This window comes from Hyla sarda, chromosome 1 (genome assembly GCF_029499605.1).
Source record: "Hyla sarda isolate aHylSar1 chromosome 1, aHylSar1.hap1, whole genome shotgun sequence".
In the NCBI taxonomy this organism is placed as follows: Eukaryota; Metazoa; Chordata; class Amphibia; order Anura; family Hylidae; genus Hyla; species Hyla sarda.
Genome location: NC_079189.1, coordinates 382,685,489 through 382,701,702, shown reverse-complemented (window position 1 = coordinate 382,701,702; position 16,214 = coordinate 382,685,489). Strand labels below are relative to the sequence as shown.

Here is a 16,214-nt window from a genome sequence, read left to right as displayed (position 1 = left end):
TGATAAGTCCAATGTTTGTATTATGTTTGTTCTTACTGAAAAATTTGTTCTTTTCAATAAAAACTATTGAAAGTAAAAAAGATTATTATTCAAACCGACATCTGAGTGGATTGCGCTATCATTCCGTTTTTTTTCCTGCATCTCTTTCCACTCTGGATAGTTCCTGACATGGACAGAGGTGTCAGCAGAGAGCATGGTGTCAGACAGAAAGGAAATTCAAAAAGATAAGAACTTCCTCTGTAAAAGAACTTCCTCTCTAAAAGGTACTGAAAGGATTGGGATTTTTAAATAGAAGTAATTTAAAAATCTCTGTAACTTTCTGGCACCAGTTGGTTTAAAAGAAAATGTTTTCCAGTGGAGTACCCCTTTAACACAATTTCATGCTAGCATACACCATACATTTCGTAGTGGCTGTGGTAATCAGCGTAATATTGATGGCTTACACTTGGGTTAGTTTCCTCCAGTTTCGCACATTTAAAAAATATGCTGGAATACTTTAGGTTTGTGAAAACCACTGTAAGTTTTGTACTGTACAAAAAGTATTTTTTATTAACTTATAAATGAAACAGTATATATATATATATATATATATATATATATATATATATATATATATATATTATATATATTTTTTTGTCCTAACAGTTTTTATTTTCCATTATTTTAGGCCAGGCTTCCATTAAGAGCTTATTTTTCACACAAGAATACTCCCTTAGTGTTGGCATTACTCAGAAAAGTTGAAGGTACTGACTGCATGTGCTAACACAACATTTCTATCCGTTTCTATCAGTTAATTGGTGTTGCAGACAAGACATTTTTTACATTGTTTCCATTTATTCTCATTTTATAAAATATACTCTCTTCATAACATGTTCATTGGTTATAGTGCACAAATAGGAGACTCATTTTTGCATCCCTCTCATCTTGTCTATCATGTGCTGTATTGTCATGTTAACAAGCTATGCATGTAATGATCTGATTCTCAAGGATATCAGATGCTTGGGCATCAGTGTGCAGCTGAATGTGCTCACATCTCATTTCAACATGTTATAGGATCTGAGGTCAGGAAAGAAAATTAATCTTTCGGTTGTCCAGCATACCTCTTGCTGTATTCAACTAGAACATTTACTGTCTCTGAAAATATAGACATGTATTTAAAGATAAACATAATGGCCGACATCTATCATTGCCTTTAGACAGTTTTTTTGTGTCTAGAAAATGTGCAAAAAAGGCGCAAGCAGAGTTTATTTGCGCCTTTTTTGCGCCTTTTAGTTTACACTTTTCCCCTGATTTCGAGTTGCAATCCACTGATTTTGGCAATACACATAATATGGAAGGGTTTTATCAACTGTGCCTTTTGTTGAAAAGGTGCAAAAAAGGCACAAAGCCACTGAAAAGTCTCTAAAACTACATCAGCCCAGACTTAGCTTAGCTTTTTGGTGTATGTGAAGAGAGAAATTTCAGAAAATGTGACCTGCACTGTGACCATTTAATAAATTTGGTGCTCGTACACATTACCAGCACACACAAAAAGGTGTAGAAAAATGCTTCACTTACACCTACAGTGATAAATGTCGGCCAATATGTACTTAAAATTGTCTTTTCAGTTTGGCGTTTTTTTTAATCCATTTGGCGTTTTTCAGCCATTTTGGGCTTAGAGGCTGGTTTTCCAAAACGCCGGACAAAACGTTTTTTGCACAGATATCGTGACGTATTCCTCCCATATTAGTCTATGGGAGAGCAAAAACGCCAAGAAAAACGCCATGTTGGTTTTAGCTTTTGCGTTTTTGCCGGCGGTTTTTATTCTTTTTTGGACTTAAGTGAACCAATAAAGTGATGGAGATACCTTTTTTAATAAAATAAAAATAAAGTAGTGATGGAAAAAATTGTATTTGATGAAATTCATCTTTTTTAGAACAACATTTTTAAACAGGGATCAATTTATGTGTGTAGGCAGGGACCTAAAAATTTAGCCGACAATAATAAAAATGCAGTATGTGTGTTTTCAACTATTTTTTATTTTTTATTTTTATTAATTGTCAGATCACCTCTTTGCGATCCTCCTGTATAATGTATAGATGCGGCCAGCCGCTCTTCTATGGTCGCTGCACTGACGTATATATACACCTATTCATATTTCCCGCAGAGCTGTGATTGGCCAGATTGTTTACACCAATCACAGCTCTCTGCAGGAAATATGAATAGGTGTATATATCCGTCAGTGCAGGGGACCATAGAAGAGCGGCCGGCCGCATCTATACATTATACAGGAGGATCACGGCGGGTGTCAGGAGTGACATTCGCTTTGATCTGTCCATTAATGCAGGTAGTGTGCTCCATGTTGGAAGCAGTAGTACCCGCAGTAAGGTATAGATCACAGCAGTTGTCACTTCTCCTGACACCCGCTGCGATCCTTCTGATGTGAACGTCGGGATCAGCTGTACCCACAGCTACAGAGCCCGGAGAACAGCTGATGCTGAGCAGTAGATATACATCTTATATATCTACTGCCCAGCAAGAACTTACAGTGAGCCTGCAATGTGTATTCAGTATACACATTGCTGGTTCACTTAACCTCTTGCTGAGCTATGCGCTATGCGCAAACCCGGCAAGGAAAGAGTTAACTTACACTGCTGGACAGTGTAGGTTAACCCTTTGGGTGGTATAAAGTATATACAGCTATCTATAGATAGCTGTATATAGTGTATACAGAAGATGAAGAAATCCCCTTCCTCCCTCCAGTCCCGGCTGGGTCAGTGTAGCTCCGCCCCTAGTGATGACTTCATTAGGGGAGTGTAGCTTCATACGGGAGCCAGGCTGGTTAGTCTAAGGCTCTGTTCACATTTTTCATTTTGTATAATGTGAACAGACCCTTCTGGCAGTGTCTACCCAGAAATGGAGACTCCAGCTGTTGCTAAACAACAACTCCCAGCATGCCCAGACAGCCAAAGGCTGTCTGGGCATGCAGGGAGTTGTAGTTTTGCACCAATTGGAGGCTGCCTGTTTGGGTAGACATTGCATTATGGATGCTTTCCCCAGTGGAGAGCACACAAAATGTCCTAACCAATATTTTTGTGTTTTTTCTTCTAATTTCAGATTGTGTATGCAGAGGATTACAGCGGATGAACTGGTTTTTTTTTTTGTTTGAATAAAATGGTTAACGAGGGCTGTGCGGGAGTGTTTTTTAAAATAAAATAATTTTTCCAATGTGTTGTGTTTTTTTGTTTTTTTTTAAATTGAATTTTCAGGCTTAGTAGTGGAAGACGGTTTTATTGACGGAATCCATTACTAAGCCAGGGCTTAGCGTTGGCCTCAAAAACAGCTAAGCTAACCCCCAATTATTACACCGGTACCCACCCCCACAGGAGTGCCGGGAAGAGCCGGTACCAACAGGCCCGGAGAATCAAAAATGGCTCTCCTGGGCCTAGGCGGTAACAGGCTGGCGTTATTTAGGCTGGGGAGGGCCAGTAACAATGGTCCTCGCCCACCCTGGTAACGTCAGGCTGTTGCTGTTTGGTTGGTATTGTGCTGATAATGAAAACACGGGGAACCCTATGCGTTTTTTAAATTTATTTATTTATATTAAAAAAACGCATAGGGTTCTCATTGGGGTAATTGGGGGTTAGCGCTTGCTTTTTTTCCCTCTACTAAGCCTGAAAATTCAATAAAAAAAAACAATACATTGGAAAAATTATTTTATTTTAAAAATCCCACAGCCCTCGTTAACCATTTTATTAAAAGAAAAAGAAACAACAGTTCATCCACCGTAATCCATTGAATCCGCCGTAATCCTCTGCATACACGGATCTGAAATGAGAAAAAAAAAACACAAAAATATTGGTTAGGACATTTTTGCCGCTCTCCACTGGGCAGAGTGCCCATAACGCAATGTCTACCCAGCCTTTGGCTGTCTAGGCATGCTGGGAGTTGAAGTTTAGCAACAGCTGGAGTCTCCCTGTCTGGGTAGACACTGGCAGAAGGGTCTGTTCACATTATACAAAACGGACAATGGGAACAGAGCTTCAGACCCTTACTAGCCTGGCTCCCGCCTGTAGCTCCACCCCTAATGGCATCATCACTAGGGGGCGGAGCTACATGGACCCGGCGAGGAAGGTAAGTGGACCTTGTGTTCTGTATACACTATATACAGCTATCTATAGATAGCTGTATATAGTGTATACCGCCAAAAGGGCTATAGGAGCAGGGAGTCCAGTCAGTTTGGTGACAGGATTCTCCCGGCTCCTGTATAGTATATACAGGTACACTATGCACCCCTGTATACTATACAGCCGGGGGAGGTGAGTAGTGATTCTGTACATCATTCCTCATCTCCTTACACTCTGTGGACTGGGTGCTCAGCATCCGACCCACAGAGTGGTACCCTAAAGGCAGTGAGAAAAGTGCCACAGGGGACAAAACTGGCTATTTCCACACACCAGGAAAAACGCCAGAAAAACTGCCAAAATGCAAGGAAAATCCGTGGCAGTTTTCCTGGCGTTTTTACTGGTGGGAAAAAACCTCAGTGGAATTCTAGCCTAAGTGTCCTCCACTAAGCATGCTGCTTATTTTATGTCACCTGAGACCTGGAATCTGATGCAATGACTTAATGGTTAAAGATCGAGCAGCAAATAACTATGGAGGCACATGATATGTGTAGGGAGGCACATGTACAGGAGAAAAAAGATTGATCATATTTGGTTTCAGCTGCCGAATTCTTTTGGAATTCCCGCACAGAAATTCCGCTGCAGCAGAGTCCCATTGTATTTAACGGATTCTGCTGTGCTGTGCACACAGCAGAATTTCTGTGCAAGATGTTTCCAGCAAAAAAATTCTGATTAGTGTGTTCTCAGAAGTAGTGAACCTGTTCATTCTTTCTGCGGACACTGCACAGAATGCATAGCCGTCTATTAGAGGGCAAATTCCTGTATGGTGCTAATGTGCCGACACTTGCAGTCTCCAGAATGTCCGCATGGAGATTTTCCGTGCGGCCAGTGATTGGCTAAGCAGACCTGTGGTAGAGCTGGGGCGTATGGATAGGTAAGTATTGCGTATTGCTCCATTAACATATTATTTTTATTCGGCCAGCAATAAATATATATATATATATATATATATATATATATGTATATATGCTTTAATAACACTTTGATAAATCTCCCCCATTATGTTGTTGGTGTGTTACTACATTGTCACTAGCACCTAGTCACCAGAAAATAAAAAGTATTGAAATAGACTTGTTACATGTAATAATTATATTTGCTATTCCATTTACTTAAAGGGTAACTCTCATTAAAACATTTTTTGCTATTGCACTCCTTATGGTAAATAAAATATATTTCTAATCTACTTTGTTTAAAAAAAAATGAAGTTTTCTATGTTTTATTTGTGCTAAACAAAACCCAAGAGCACATTTTCCCCCTATCTCATACACAGACTTTGGACCGAAGTCCAAACACAGAAAGAGCAGCCTGGAGTGCTGAGGGGGGTGTGTCAAGCCTCATCCCATCATAGCTCCTCTCACACTTAACTGCCATATGCTGTTGGACACAACCCCTCAGCACTCCAGACTGCACTTCCTGTGTTTGGACTTCGGTCCAAAGTCTGATTATAAAACATAGAAAACTTCTTTTTTTTTTTAAACAAAGTATATTAGATATATTTTTCATTTACCATAAGGAGTGCAATAGCAAAAATTAGTTTTAATGAGAATGCCCATTGAAGTAGTATGAAATCCAGTGTACTGTACATATGTGTCTGTTTTTTATTGAAGGACTGGACTCTAATATCCGCGTTCAGCATTTGAAAACAATTGTAAACATGTTAAGACGTCTGGACAGTGAAGAAAGGTAATGTAGTATGTTTTGTTTTTGTACATATATTGGCCTTGATTTACTATTGTAAACCTGACTTGTTTTGTTTGTGTTGTGCACCAAAATGTGGCCCAGTGCGCAACTAATTGTGTCTGCGCCAGAATTTGTGGTGCAAAACGCCAAATAAACCTACAAAGCCGACAAACCCAAAAAGTGGTGTGGCCACCTGAAAAAGAGGCATGTTCTCACAACCCAACCTGTTTACTATGGGATTTACAGAAAATCGAGTGAAATAATAGCTGGAATTTTCCACCAAAAAACAGTTGGTCAGAAAACTTTCCTGATTTGTGAATCTGTGAATCCCCATAGTTAATCAATTGGAATTCTACAAGTTGGAAAACATTTCACACTAGTAAAAACCCAACACACTTAGCAAATCAGGGCCATTGTATTTCAATATTTAACCCCTTCCCGCAAATGGACATTTATGAACGTCCATTTTTCCTGTGACGTAACGCAAATGGACATTCATAAACGTCCAATACATTTTCTATCACCATGTCCGGTGGCATGGTGATAGAAACGTCATCACAGCTGTTCTGAACAGCTGACCGATGACACTATGCAGCTGGGAACCAATCTGAATGGTCCCCTGCTGCTGATCGTTGTCATTAGTCAGTCAGTTAGTGACTGACTAATGACAAGGACTTGCAGAGTTCCGGGCTGATCGGGTCTCTGGTGACCCGATAGCCCGGAAAATAGGGATGATCGGAGCTGTCAGAGACAGCCCCGATCATCCTAAGGGATAGGAGCGAGGTTATGACAACTGACCAATGGCAGTTGGGGGCGGGGGGTATTACCGTGGAAATCTCCGCCCTGCCCGCCCATGGATGTCGTGCAGACAGGGGGAAGAAGATGGCAACGGGTACCTGGGGACCGTTGGCGGGGTCAGCGGCGGCGGGATCAGCAGTAAAGAAGAGACGACAGCTGTGAAGGTAGCAGTAAAGATCGCCATAAAGCGATCTTTACTGCTGCCTTCTAGGGGTTGCCAAACTACAACTCCCAGCATGCCCAGACAGCCAAAGGCTGTCTTGGCATGCTGGGAGTTGTAGTTTTGCAACATCTGTTGGGCCACAGTTTGGAGACCACTATACAGTTGTGCCCAAGCTGTAGCCCTCCAGATGTTGCAAAACTACAACTCTCAGCATGCCCAGACCATCCAGACATGCTGGGAGTTGTACTTCTGTAACATAACATCTGTCCCTTTAGTTGTTGAGGAACTACAACTCCCAGCAAGCCTGGACAGTCTGGTCATGCTTGGAGTTGAAGTTTTGCAACATCTGGAGGGCTACAGTTTGGACACCACTGCACAGAGGTCTCCAAACTGTGGCCCTCCAGATGTTGCAAAACTACAACTCCCAACATATCCTTCGGCTGTCTGGGCATGCTGGGAGTTGTAGTTTAGCAACAGCTGGAGATGCACTGGTTGGGAAACACTGAGTTAAGTAACAAACTCTGTGTTTTGCAACCAGTGTGCCTCCAGCTGTTGCATAACTACAACCCCAAGCATGCACGGACAGCTGATAGACCGTACATGCTGGGAGTTGTAGTTTTGCAACAGCTGGAGGCACACTGGTTGGAAAATACTGAGTTAGGTAATAGAACCTAACTGAAGGTTTTCCAAGCAATGTGCCCCCAGCTGTTGCAAAAAGTACAACTCCCAGAATGCACAGTCTGTCAGTACATGCTGGGAGTTGTAGTTTTGCAACAGCTGGAGGTTTGCCGCCCAATCCCCCCCCCCCCCCCCCCCATGTGAATGTACAGGGTACATTCACACAGGCAGGTTTACAGTGAGTTTCCTGCTTCAAGTTTGAGCTGCGCAAACTCCTTGCGGGAAACTCACTGTAAACCTGCCCGCGTGAATGTACCCTAAAAACACTACACTACACTAACACAAAATAAAGGGTAAAACACTACATATACACCTCTTACACAGTGCCCCCCCCCCACATTAGGTGCAGCATAGTTCTCCCCACATTAGATGCAGCATAGTTCTCCCCACATTAGGTTGGCAGTGTTCCCTCCACATTTGGTGCAGCATAGTTCTCCCCACATTAGGCTGGCAGTGTTCCCCCCACCTTAGGTGCAGCGTAGTTCTCCCCACATTAGGCTGGCAGTGTTCCCCCCACATTAGGTGCAGCATAGTTCCCCCCACATTAAGTGCAGCATAGTTCTCCCCACATTAGGCTGGCAGTGTTCCCCCCGCATTAGGTGCAGCATAGTTCTCCCCACATTAGGTTGGCAGTGTTCCTCCCACATTAGGTGCAGCATAGTTCTCCCCACATTAGGCTGGCAGTGTTCCCCCCGCATTAGGTGCAGCATAGTTCTCCCCACATTAGGTTGGCAGTGTTCCCCACAGACATACAGCCTCCAGCCATATACAGTGTATGGCTGGAGGCTGTATGCCTGTGTACTGCCCCACTTCAGTGCTTAGACCACCTCTCCTCCCATCCGGCCATAGCATTAGTTCCGGGACCGGAGAAGCGGTGGTCGGAACACCGAAGATGACGTGCCGCTGGTCACTTACCAAGCTGACCAGCGCACGTCTTCCTCTTCCTCAATCTTCCGGTCTTCTGCGCCTCCGTTGCTATGGACACACGCACGGGACGTCAATGACGTCCCGGCGTGCGCTATCACTCGGCGGCCCCTGCGTTTTTTAACTTAACACGGGGCCGCAGAGAGTTAACGGGGGCATCCCTGTGTCCTGAAAACATCTTTCGGGACACAGGGATGTCCTTAATAGTGAGGAAGGGAATTGCCCCGTCGCTACAGGATGGGCAAGCACGGTTCTGCTCGGGGCCCCTGGCCAGCTCGGGGCCCAAAGCAATTGCTTGGTTTGCCTGTCCTTTAGTGACGGGCTTGCATGTGGGGGGGTCCACTGTTCTGGCACTTCGGGGGGCTTTGTAAACGTACATGGCCCCTGACTTCCATTCCAAACAAATTCTCTTTCCAAAAGCTCAATGGCGCTCCTCCTCTTCTGAGCATTGTAGTGTGCCAGCAGAGCACTTGACGTCCACACATGGGGTATTTCCATACTCAGAAGAAATGGAGTTACAAATTTTGGTGGTTATTTTCTCCTATTACCCCTTGTAAAAATGTAAAATATGGGGGAAAACCAGCATTTTAGTGAAAACATTTTTTTTTTCATTTACACATCCAAATTTAACAAAAAGTCGTCAAATACCTGTGAGGTGTTAAGGCTCCCTGTACCCCTTGTTACGTTCCTTGAGGGGTGTAGTTTCCAAAATAGTATACAATGTGTTTTTTTTTTTTATTATTATTTTGCTGTTCTGGCACCATAGGGGCTTCCTAAATGAGACATGCCCCCCAAAAACCATTTCAGCTAAATTTGCTTTCCAAAAGCCAAATGTGACTCCTTCTCTTCTGAGCATTGTAGTTCGCCCACAGAGCATTTTACATTCTAACATGGGGTATTTCCATACTCAGAAGAGATGGGGTTACAAATTTTGGGGTGCATTTTCTCCCATTACCCTTTGTAAAAATGGTAAATTTGGGGAGGAAAACTGCACTTTAGTGAAAAAAATATTTTTTTCATTTACACATCCAACTTAAACGAAAAGTTGTCAAACACCTGTGGGGTGTTAAGGCTCACTGGACCCCTTGTTAAGTGCGTTGAGGGGTGTAGTTTCCAAAATGGTATGCAATGTGGGTTTTTTTCTGCTGTTCTGGCACCATAGGGCTTCCGAAATGTGACATGCCCCCCAAACACCATTTTAGAAAATCTCATCTCCAAAATCCCATTGTCGCTCCCTCCCTTCTGAGCCCTCTACTGCGCCTGCCGAACACTTGACATACACATATGAGGTATTTCCTTACTCGAGAGAAATTGAGTTGCAAATTTTGAGAGGATTTTTCTCCTTTTACCCCTTGTAAAAATTCAAATACTGGGTCTACAAGAACATGGGAGTGTAAAAAATTAAGATTTTAAATTTTCTCCTTCACTTTGCTGCTATTCCTGTGAAACACCTAAAGGGTTAACACACTTACTGAATGTCATTTTTAATACTTTGCGGGGTGCAGTTTTTATAATGGGGTCATTTATGGGGTATTCTAATAAGAAAGCCCTTCAAATCCACTTCAAACCTTAACCGGTCCATGAAAAATTCGGATTTTGAAAATTTTTTGGAAAATTGCTGCTGAACTTTTAAGCCCTCTGATGTCTTCCAAAAGTAAAAACATGTCAACTTTATGATGCAAACATAAAGTAGACATATTATATTTGTGAATAAAAATATAATTTATTTGTAATATCCATTTTCCATATTACCGGAGAGCTTCAAAGTTAGAAAAATCCAAAATTTTCAATTTTTTTTTCATTAAATATTTGAATTTTTCACGAAGAAATGATGCAAGTATCGACAAAATTTTACCAGCAACATAAAGTAGAATATGTCACGAAAAAAACATCTCGGATTTAGAATGAAAAGTAAAAGCATCCCAGAGTTAATTAATGCTTAGAGTGACAGTGGTCAGATGTGCAAAAAACACTCTGGTCCTTAAGGCCAAAATGGGCCTGGTCCTTATGGGGTTAAGAATGTTGTCCTTTGAGGACAACCTTGAACAATATGCCCTATTATAGTATATGTACATTATGGTGGGGGGTACCTTGCTTCAGACCTTACTTTATGAGTAAGAACATAGAATCATATTGTATGAGCAGCTTCTGCTCTGAAGGACTCGATTATCTGAATTTCCACCATGTAACAAAAAGTTAGAAAATAAAGTTTGGTTTTTAAGAATTACCTATTTATGCATTTAATTGGGTCCAAAAGTATTTAATGAGTGACACGCTTTAGCAGTCTGTACACCACAACAATAGATTTGAAACAAAGCCATCCAAATGTGATTGAAGTGTGTGCTTACAAATTTAGCCTTAAAGGGGTTCTCCGGTGCTTAGACATGTTATCCCCTATCCAAAGGATAGGGTATAAGATGCCTGATCGCGGGAGTCCCGCCGCTGGGGACCCCTGTGATCTTGCACGCAGCACCCCGTTTGTAATCAGTCCCCGGAGCGAACACGCCCCGACCACACACGGAGCGAACACGCCCCGACCACAGGGCCGTGGGCGTGTGACGTGACGCCTCCGCCCCCGTGTGACGTCACGCTCCGCCCCTCAATGCAAGCCTACGTTAGGGGGCGTGATAGCTGTCACGCCCCCTCCCGTAGGCTTGCATTGAAGGGCGGAGCGTGACATCACACGGGAGCGGAGGCGTGACGTCACGAGCCGTGTGCCCTGTGGTCGCCGGTAATCAGACCCGGAGGGAACACGCTCCGGGGACTGATTACAAACGGGGTGCCGCGTGCAAGATCATGGGGTTCCCCAGCGGCGGGACTCCCACGATCAGGCATCTTATCCCCTATCCTTTGGATAGGGGATAAGATGTCTAAGCGAGGGGTAACCCCTTTAAATGCTCCCTCAGTAAATCACTGGCAGCAACTGTTACCCGTCTTAGTCAATGATTGGCATGAATGAGAGTGTGTGCATTTCCTGTGTGTCCATGTGGGACCAGGAAGAGATCAATGAGCACCTGGTGAGCATCAGAACAGCAGTACTAAGGGAATGGTGAGGTAACACTTTTACTGCCCTGGAATTACACTGTCTGTAGTGAATAGATAAGTCATCACACACAGCCACAAGACAGATTGAGTTACAAATAACGTCTGCACCAAACAGCCATTCAGAAATATTATATGCATAAGCAATTTCCTAACACGTTTCCTCTGAATGATACCAATAACTGTTAAAACAGCAAAACTTGAGAATAAGGCCCATGCAGCACCGGATACCTATAATGAGGTCATATTGATAAGTCAGAAGATCAACTGGCTGAGTTTGAGCCACTTACTGAGAGGCAGTATGAAAATAATATTATTGTCGCATGGGAGTCACAGTAAGTGGCCCAAAATGAGCCATTACTAACCTGTTGGTACCGACTGGTAATGGGGGTGACACTGATGATAACTTTCCTATCCAGGATCTGTGGTGCTGTTCACCTGTTATCTTCCTAGCTTGGGGGGCAGGCTTAGTGCACGGGCTGATCTCCAGAAACACACTGACATCACCACTGCTGCTTCCCCAAACTTTCTCGCAGTGGGGCCAAGTGAAGAAACAGCAGCAGTGACGTCAGCATGCTCCTGGAGCGGGTTACTTATGACAGATTCCCTTTATAATAATTATTATTATTACTTTGTTTTTTTTTTGTTTTTGTTTTTTTTAATCTTTGCTGTTTTACCTCAGTTTTTGTCCCCTGGTGAATCTGGTAAAATAGGGGGAATGTGTTGAGACATTGTTTATGCATATTATTTCTGTGTACTTGTTTGTTGCAGATTTGTGACTGACTTGTGGTTGTTTTTGGATAAGAATCTTCACTATAGACAGCGTCACTTTATGGCTGGTTTGACACATTTTGTACTAATTTTTTGAGTATCAGATTTCAATACATATTGAATAATAGTTCAGCTGTGCATTTCTGGGTTTTTTTGGGGATCAGGAATAGTTTTTTTGTATTTTTTAATATAAATAGTGCTACTTATGATCAGCATCATCGTATTCAATGTAATGTATATTCATTTAATGCAGTCATTATGCTGTGGTATTCTACATACAGTATCTTGAGACCTTTCTTTCCTTTTTGATACTGTTCTCTTCCTATCATTCTGGTGTCAGTTAAGATAATCTTAGTTATATTGGTCCAAAAAATGTTGTTCCATGTCTTTTATAGATGTTTTCTAGCAAATATTTAAATGTCCTTTTGTTCTTGAGAGGTTTGCATCTTGAGATAAACCCTTCTTTAAATGGGCACTGCCAGGTTAAAAAACATTTTATATGTTGTACATCTTGGCAAAATATTATCCTTTCCAATATACTTCAAGAACATTTGATTTCCTCTTTATATAAATCATGTCTTATAAAGTCTTTGTCCAAGCTGAAGCACAGGCATGGACAAAGTTCATTAAGTGAGGGTGGGATAAGCTCTTTCCTTTCTGATATGACAGGAGAGAGCACAGATGAGTCCTATCAGACAGGAGAGAGCACAGAGGAGTCCTATCAGACAGGAGAGGACACAGAGGAGTGCTATCAGACAGGAGAGAGCACAGAGGAGTCCTATCAGACAGGAGAGAGCACAGAGGAGTCCTATCAGACAGGAGAGAGCACAGAGGAGTCCTATCAGACAGGAGAGAGCACAGAGGAGTGCTATCAGACAGGAGAGAGCACAGAGGAGTGCTATCAGACAGGAGAGAGCACAGAGGAGTACTATCAGACAGGAGAGAGCACAGAGGAGTCCTATCAGACAGGAGAGAGCACAGAGGAGTGCTATCATACAGAGAGAGCACAGAGGAGTGCTATCAGACAGGAGAGAGCACAGAGGAGTGCTAGCCCAACTGGACTTTGTCCATGCCTGTGCTTCAGCTTGGACAAAGCCATGATTTTATTAGCCATGATTTCTAGAAAAAGGAAATAACATTTTCTTATGAAGTATTTTAGAAGGGTTTAATGTTTTGCCAAGATGTGCAAAATATAAAAAAAAGTTCTTGTATCTGACAGTGCCCTTTTAAATTCAAAATGGCATCTCTTGAATAGACAATAATATGCCGACCTTCTTGGGAATGTTTTTCACTTGGCTAGCTGTTGTTGAGGGGTTTTTCTTTACCAAGCCAAGGAAAAAAAATCATCAATTATCAACTTTTATTGTGGTATGTGTTTTTTTTTGGCACAAGTACTTTTATTCCTTTTAAAGGGGTTATCCAGGAAAAAACTTTTATATATGCATATATATATATATATATATATATATATATATATATATACACATATATATACACATATATATCAACTGGCTCCAGAAAGTTAAAGGGGCTATCCAGGGAAAAACTTTTTTTATATATCAACTGGCTCCAGAAAGTGAAACAGATTTGTAAATTACTTCTATTAAAAAATCTTAATCCTTTCAGTACTTATGAGCTTCTGAAGTTAAGGTTGTTCTTTTCTGTCTAAGTGCTCTCTGATGGCACGTGTCTCGGGAACCGCCCAGTTTAGAAGAGGTTTGCTATGGGATTTGCTTCTAAACTGGGCGGTTCCCGAGACACGTGTCATCAGAGAGCACTTAGACAGAAAAGAACAACCTTAACTTCAGAAGCTCATAAGTACTGAAAGGATTAAGATTTTTTAATAGAAGTAATTTACAAATCTGTTTCACTTTCTGGAGCCAGTTGATATATTAAAAAACGTTTTTTCCTGGATAACCCCTTTAAACAGATTTGTAAATTACTTCTATTAAAAATCTTAATCATTTCAGTACTTATGAGCTGCTGAAGTTCAGTTGTTCTTTTCTGTCTAAGTGCTCTCTGATGACACCTGTCTCGGGAACTGTCCAGAGTAGAATCAAATCCCCATAGCAAACCTCTCCTACTCTGTGCAGTTCCCGAGACCAACAGAGGTGTCAGCAGAGAGCACTGTTGTCAGATAGAAAAGAACAACTCAACTTCAGCAGCTGATAATTATTGGAAGGAATAAGATTTTTTAATAGAAGTAATTTACAAATCTGTTGAACTTTCTGGAGCCAGTTGAAATATATAAAACATTTTTTCCTTGAATACCCCTTTAAGAATTGACTAAATCATTGATATGGAAACTCCTAGGGGGTACACTGGTCTTCAGTAACCCCCCACCCGTTCACAATGCCCTGGATTTATAGAGCGGCACATGCCTCTTAATAAATCAGGGTGCATCTGTGGCTGCCCTATGAACCTTTCTGAAATCTATGCCATTTAGCAGTCCTCTGGCATAAATTGTAATAAATGTCTTGGATGTGGTAGGCCATGCCCCCTTTATGCCAGACCCTGCCCATTTAAAAATTGGCATGGCTGGCATCAAGAAGTCAAAATGTCAAAAGTTTTTGAGCTAGCCCTGACATTTGCGTCTTTGCTATGCTAAAACTCTTAAACCTCCTAAATCTTCCCTAATGTTTCTGTTATTTCTCTGTAAATGTTTTTTTTTCCTATTTTCAGCTAACTAATGCCTTCAGTCACCTCTCACATTTTGAGAGATCCCATGAACATCTACCAAATGCAACCCTGTATCTTTTGTCTCTTTAATTTGTCATGAAATATTTAAGTAATAGGCACACCAGAACAGGAAACTGTCAATTTTCCAATTACTATTGAGCCTGTAAAAAATCACAGAAAACAGCTTCATGAAATTAAGAAGAACTTTTACTTTTATGATATGGTTAGAAAGGGCAGATATGCTGCAGATTTTTGTTCACATTTTGCAGGTAGAAAGTCCACAGCATATTACAATACCAGCAAAATGAAAAATAATTTAACAAATCCCATCTGCATGCTGCAAAATTCTGCACATTTTAAATCCACACCATGTCAATTTATGCTGCAGAAATGTTGCAATTTGTTAAGGATTTTTCCTTTTGATGTCAAAGGGAAAAAAAATCGATGTACAATTAAATATCAGATTTTATCATGCATAACCTGCAGATCTGTAGCAATATCCACAGTTGGTGATTTTAAACCCCATAGGGGATTTATTAAAACTAGCATTATATAAACTGGTCTTAAAGGGGTATTCCAGAATTTTTTTTTTATTTGACTGTGCTAGGGCTGTAAAGTTAGTGTAGTTCATAATATAATGTCTGTACCTGTGTGTGACGGTTTTCTCACAATTCTTCTGTGATTTTCACTCCAATATTTATTTTTATCAGCATACAAAATGACTGTTCAGTGGGTGGAGGGATCGCTTGGTGGGAGAGAGAACTAATGCAACAGCTGTATGCACCCTGATTGAAAACCACAGGTCTTTTGATGGATGCAGCTCATTTATGTTTCAGTGGATGGGGTGGCTGATGTGTGGGAGGGAGGAAAATGGAATTGTGGGATTTGTAGTTAAAAAAAGAAAAGTCAAACAGGAAATACCAGTTCACAAAATTCTAGCCACAGTGTTATGGTAATCTCATGACATAGACATTTAGTCCCAAGACAAGTGCAGATCCTTCCTAAGCATGTCCATTACTGCCTGCCTGGTATGTACTAAAATCACCTTATGGTGGAGAACCCCTTTAAGTAAAAGACGCTCAAGTTTGCTAGTCTGGATTTATTAAGACACATGCCTCTCAATAAATCCGGGGCATCTGAGGCTGCCCGTGCAGCTGTCTTAGAAATCCATACCGGCTTGGAGCTGGTGTAGATTTCAACTAAAGAAAACAGGCCTTGTCCAAAAATTTGCAACTTTTGATGCCAGTAACTAGACGTACTTGTTTGATTAATTCCCCCTGCAAATCTTCACCGGAACTACTAGTAAACTTATTGCA

General features: G+C 41.5%; 1 protein-coding gene across 3 annotated transcripts in view; it reads left to right on the top strand.

Moving 5' to 3' along the window:
- FANCC (FA complementation group C) overlaps nt 1-16,214 on the top strand; it is a 428,253-nt gene that overhangs the window by 398,273 nt on the left and 13,766 nt on the right. For all 3 annotated transcript variants that reach the window (XM_056524729.1, XM_056524736.1, XM_056524721.1), the window contains 2 exons: nt 668-743; nt 5,771-5,846. In XM_056524729.1, the coding sequence (XP_056380704.1) occupies nt 668-743; nt 5,771-5,846 (152 nt within the window). The remainder of the gene's footprint in view (nt 1-667; nt 744-5,770; nt 5,847-16,214) is intronic.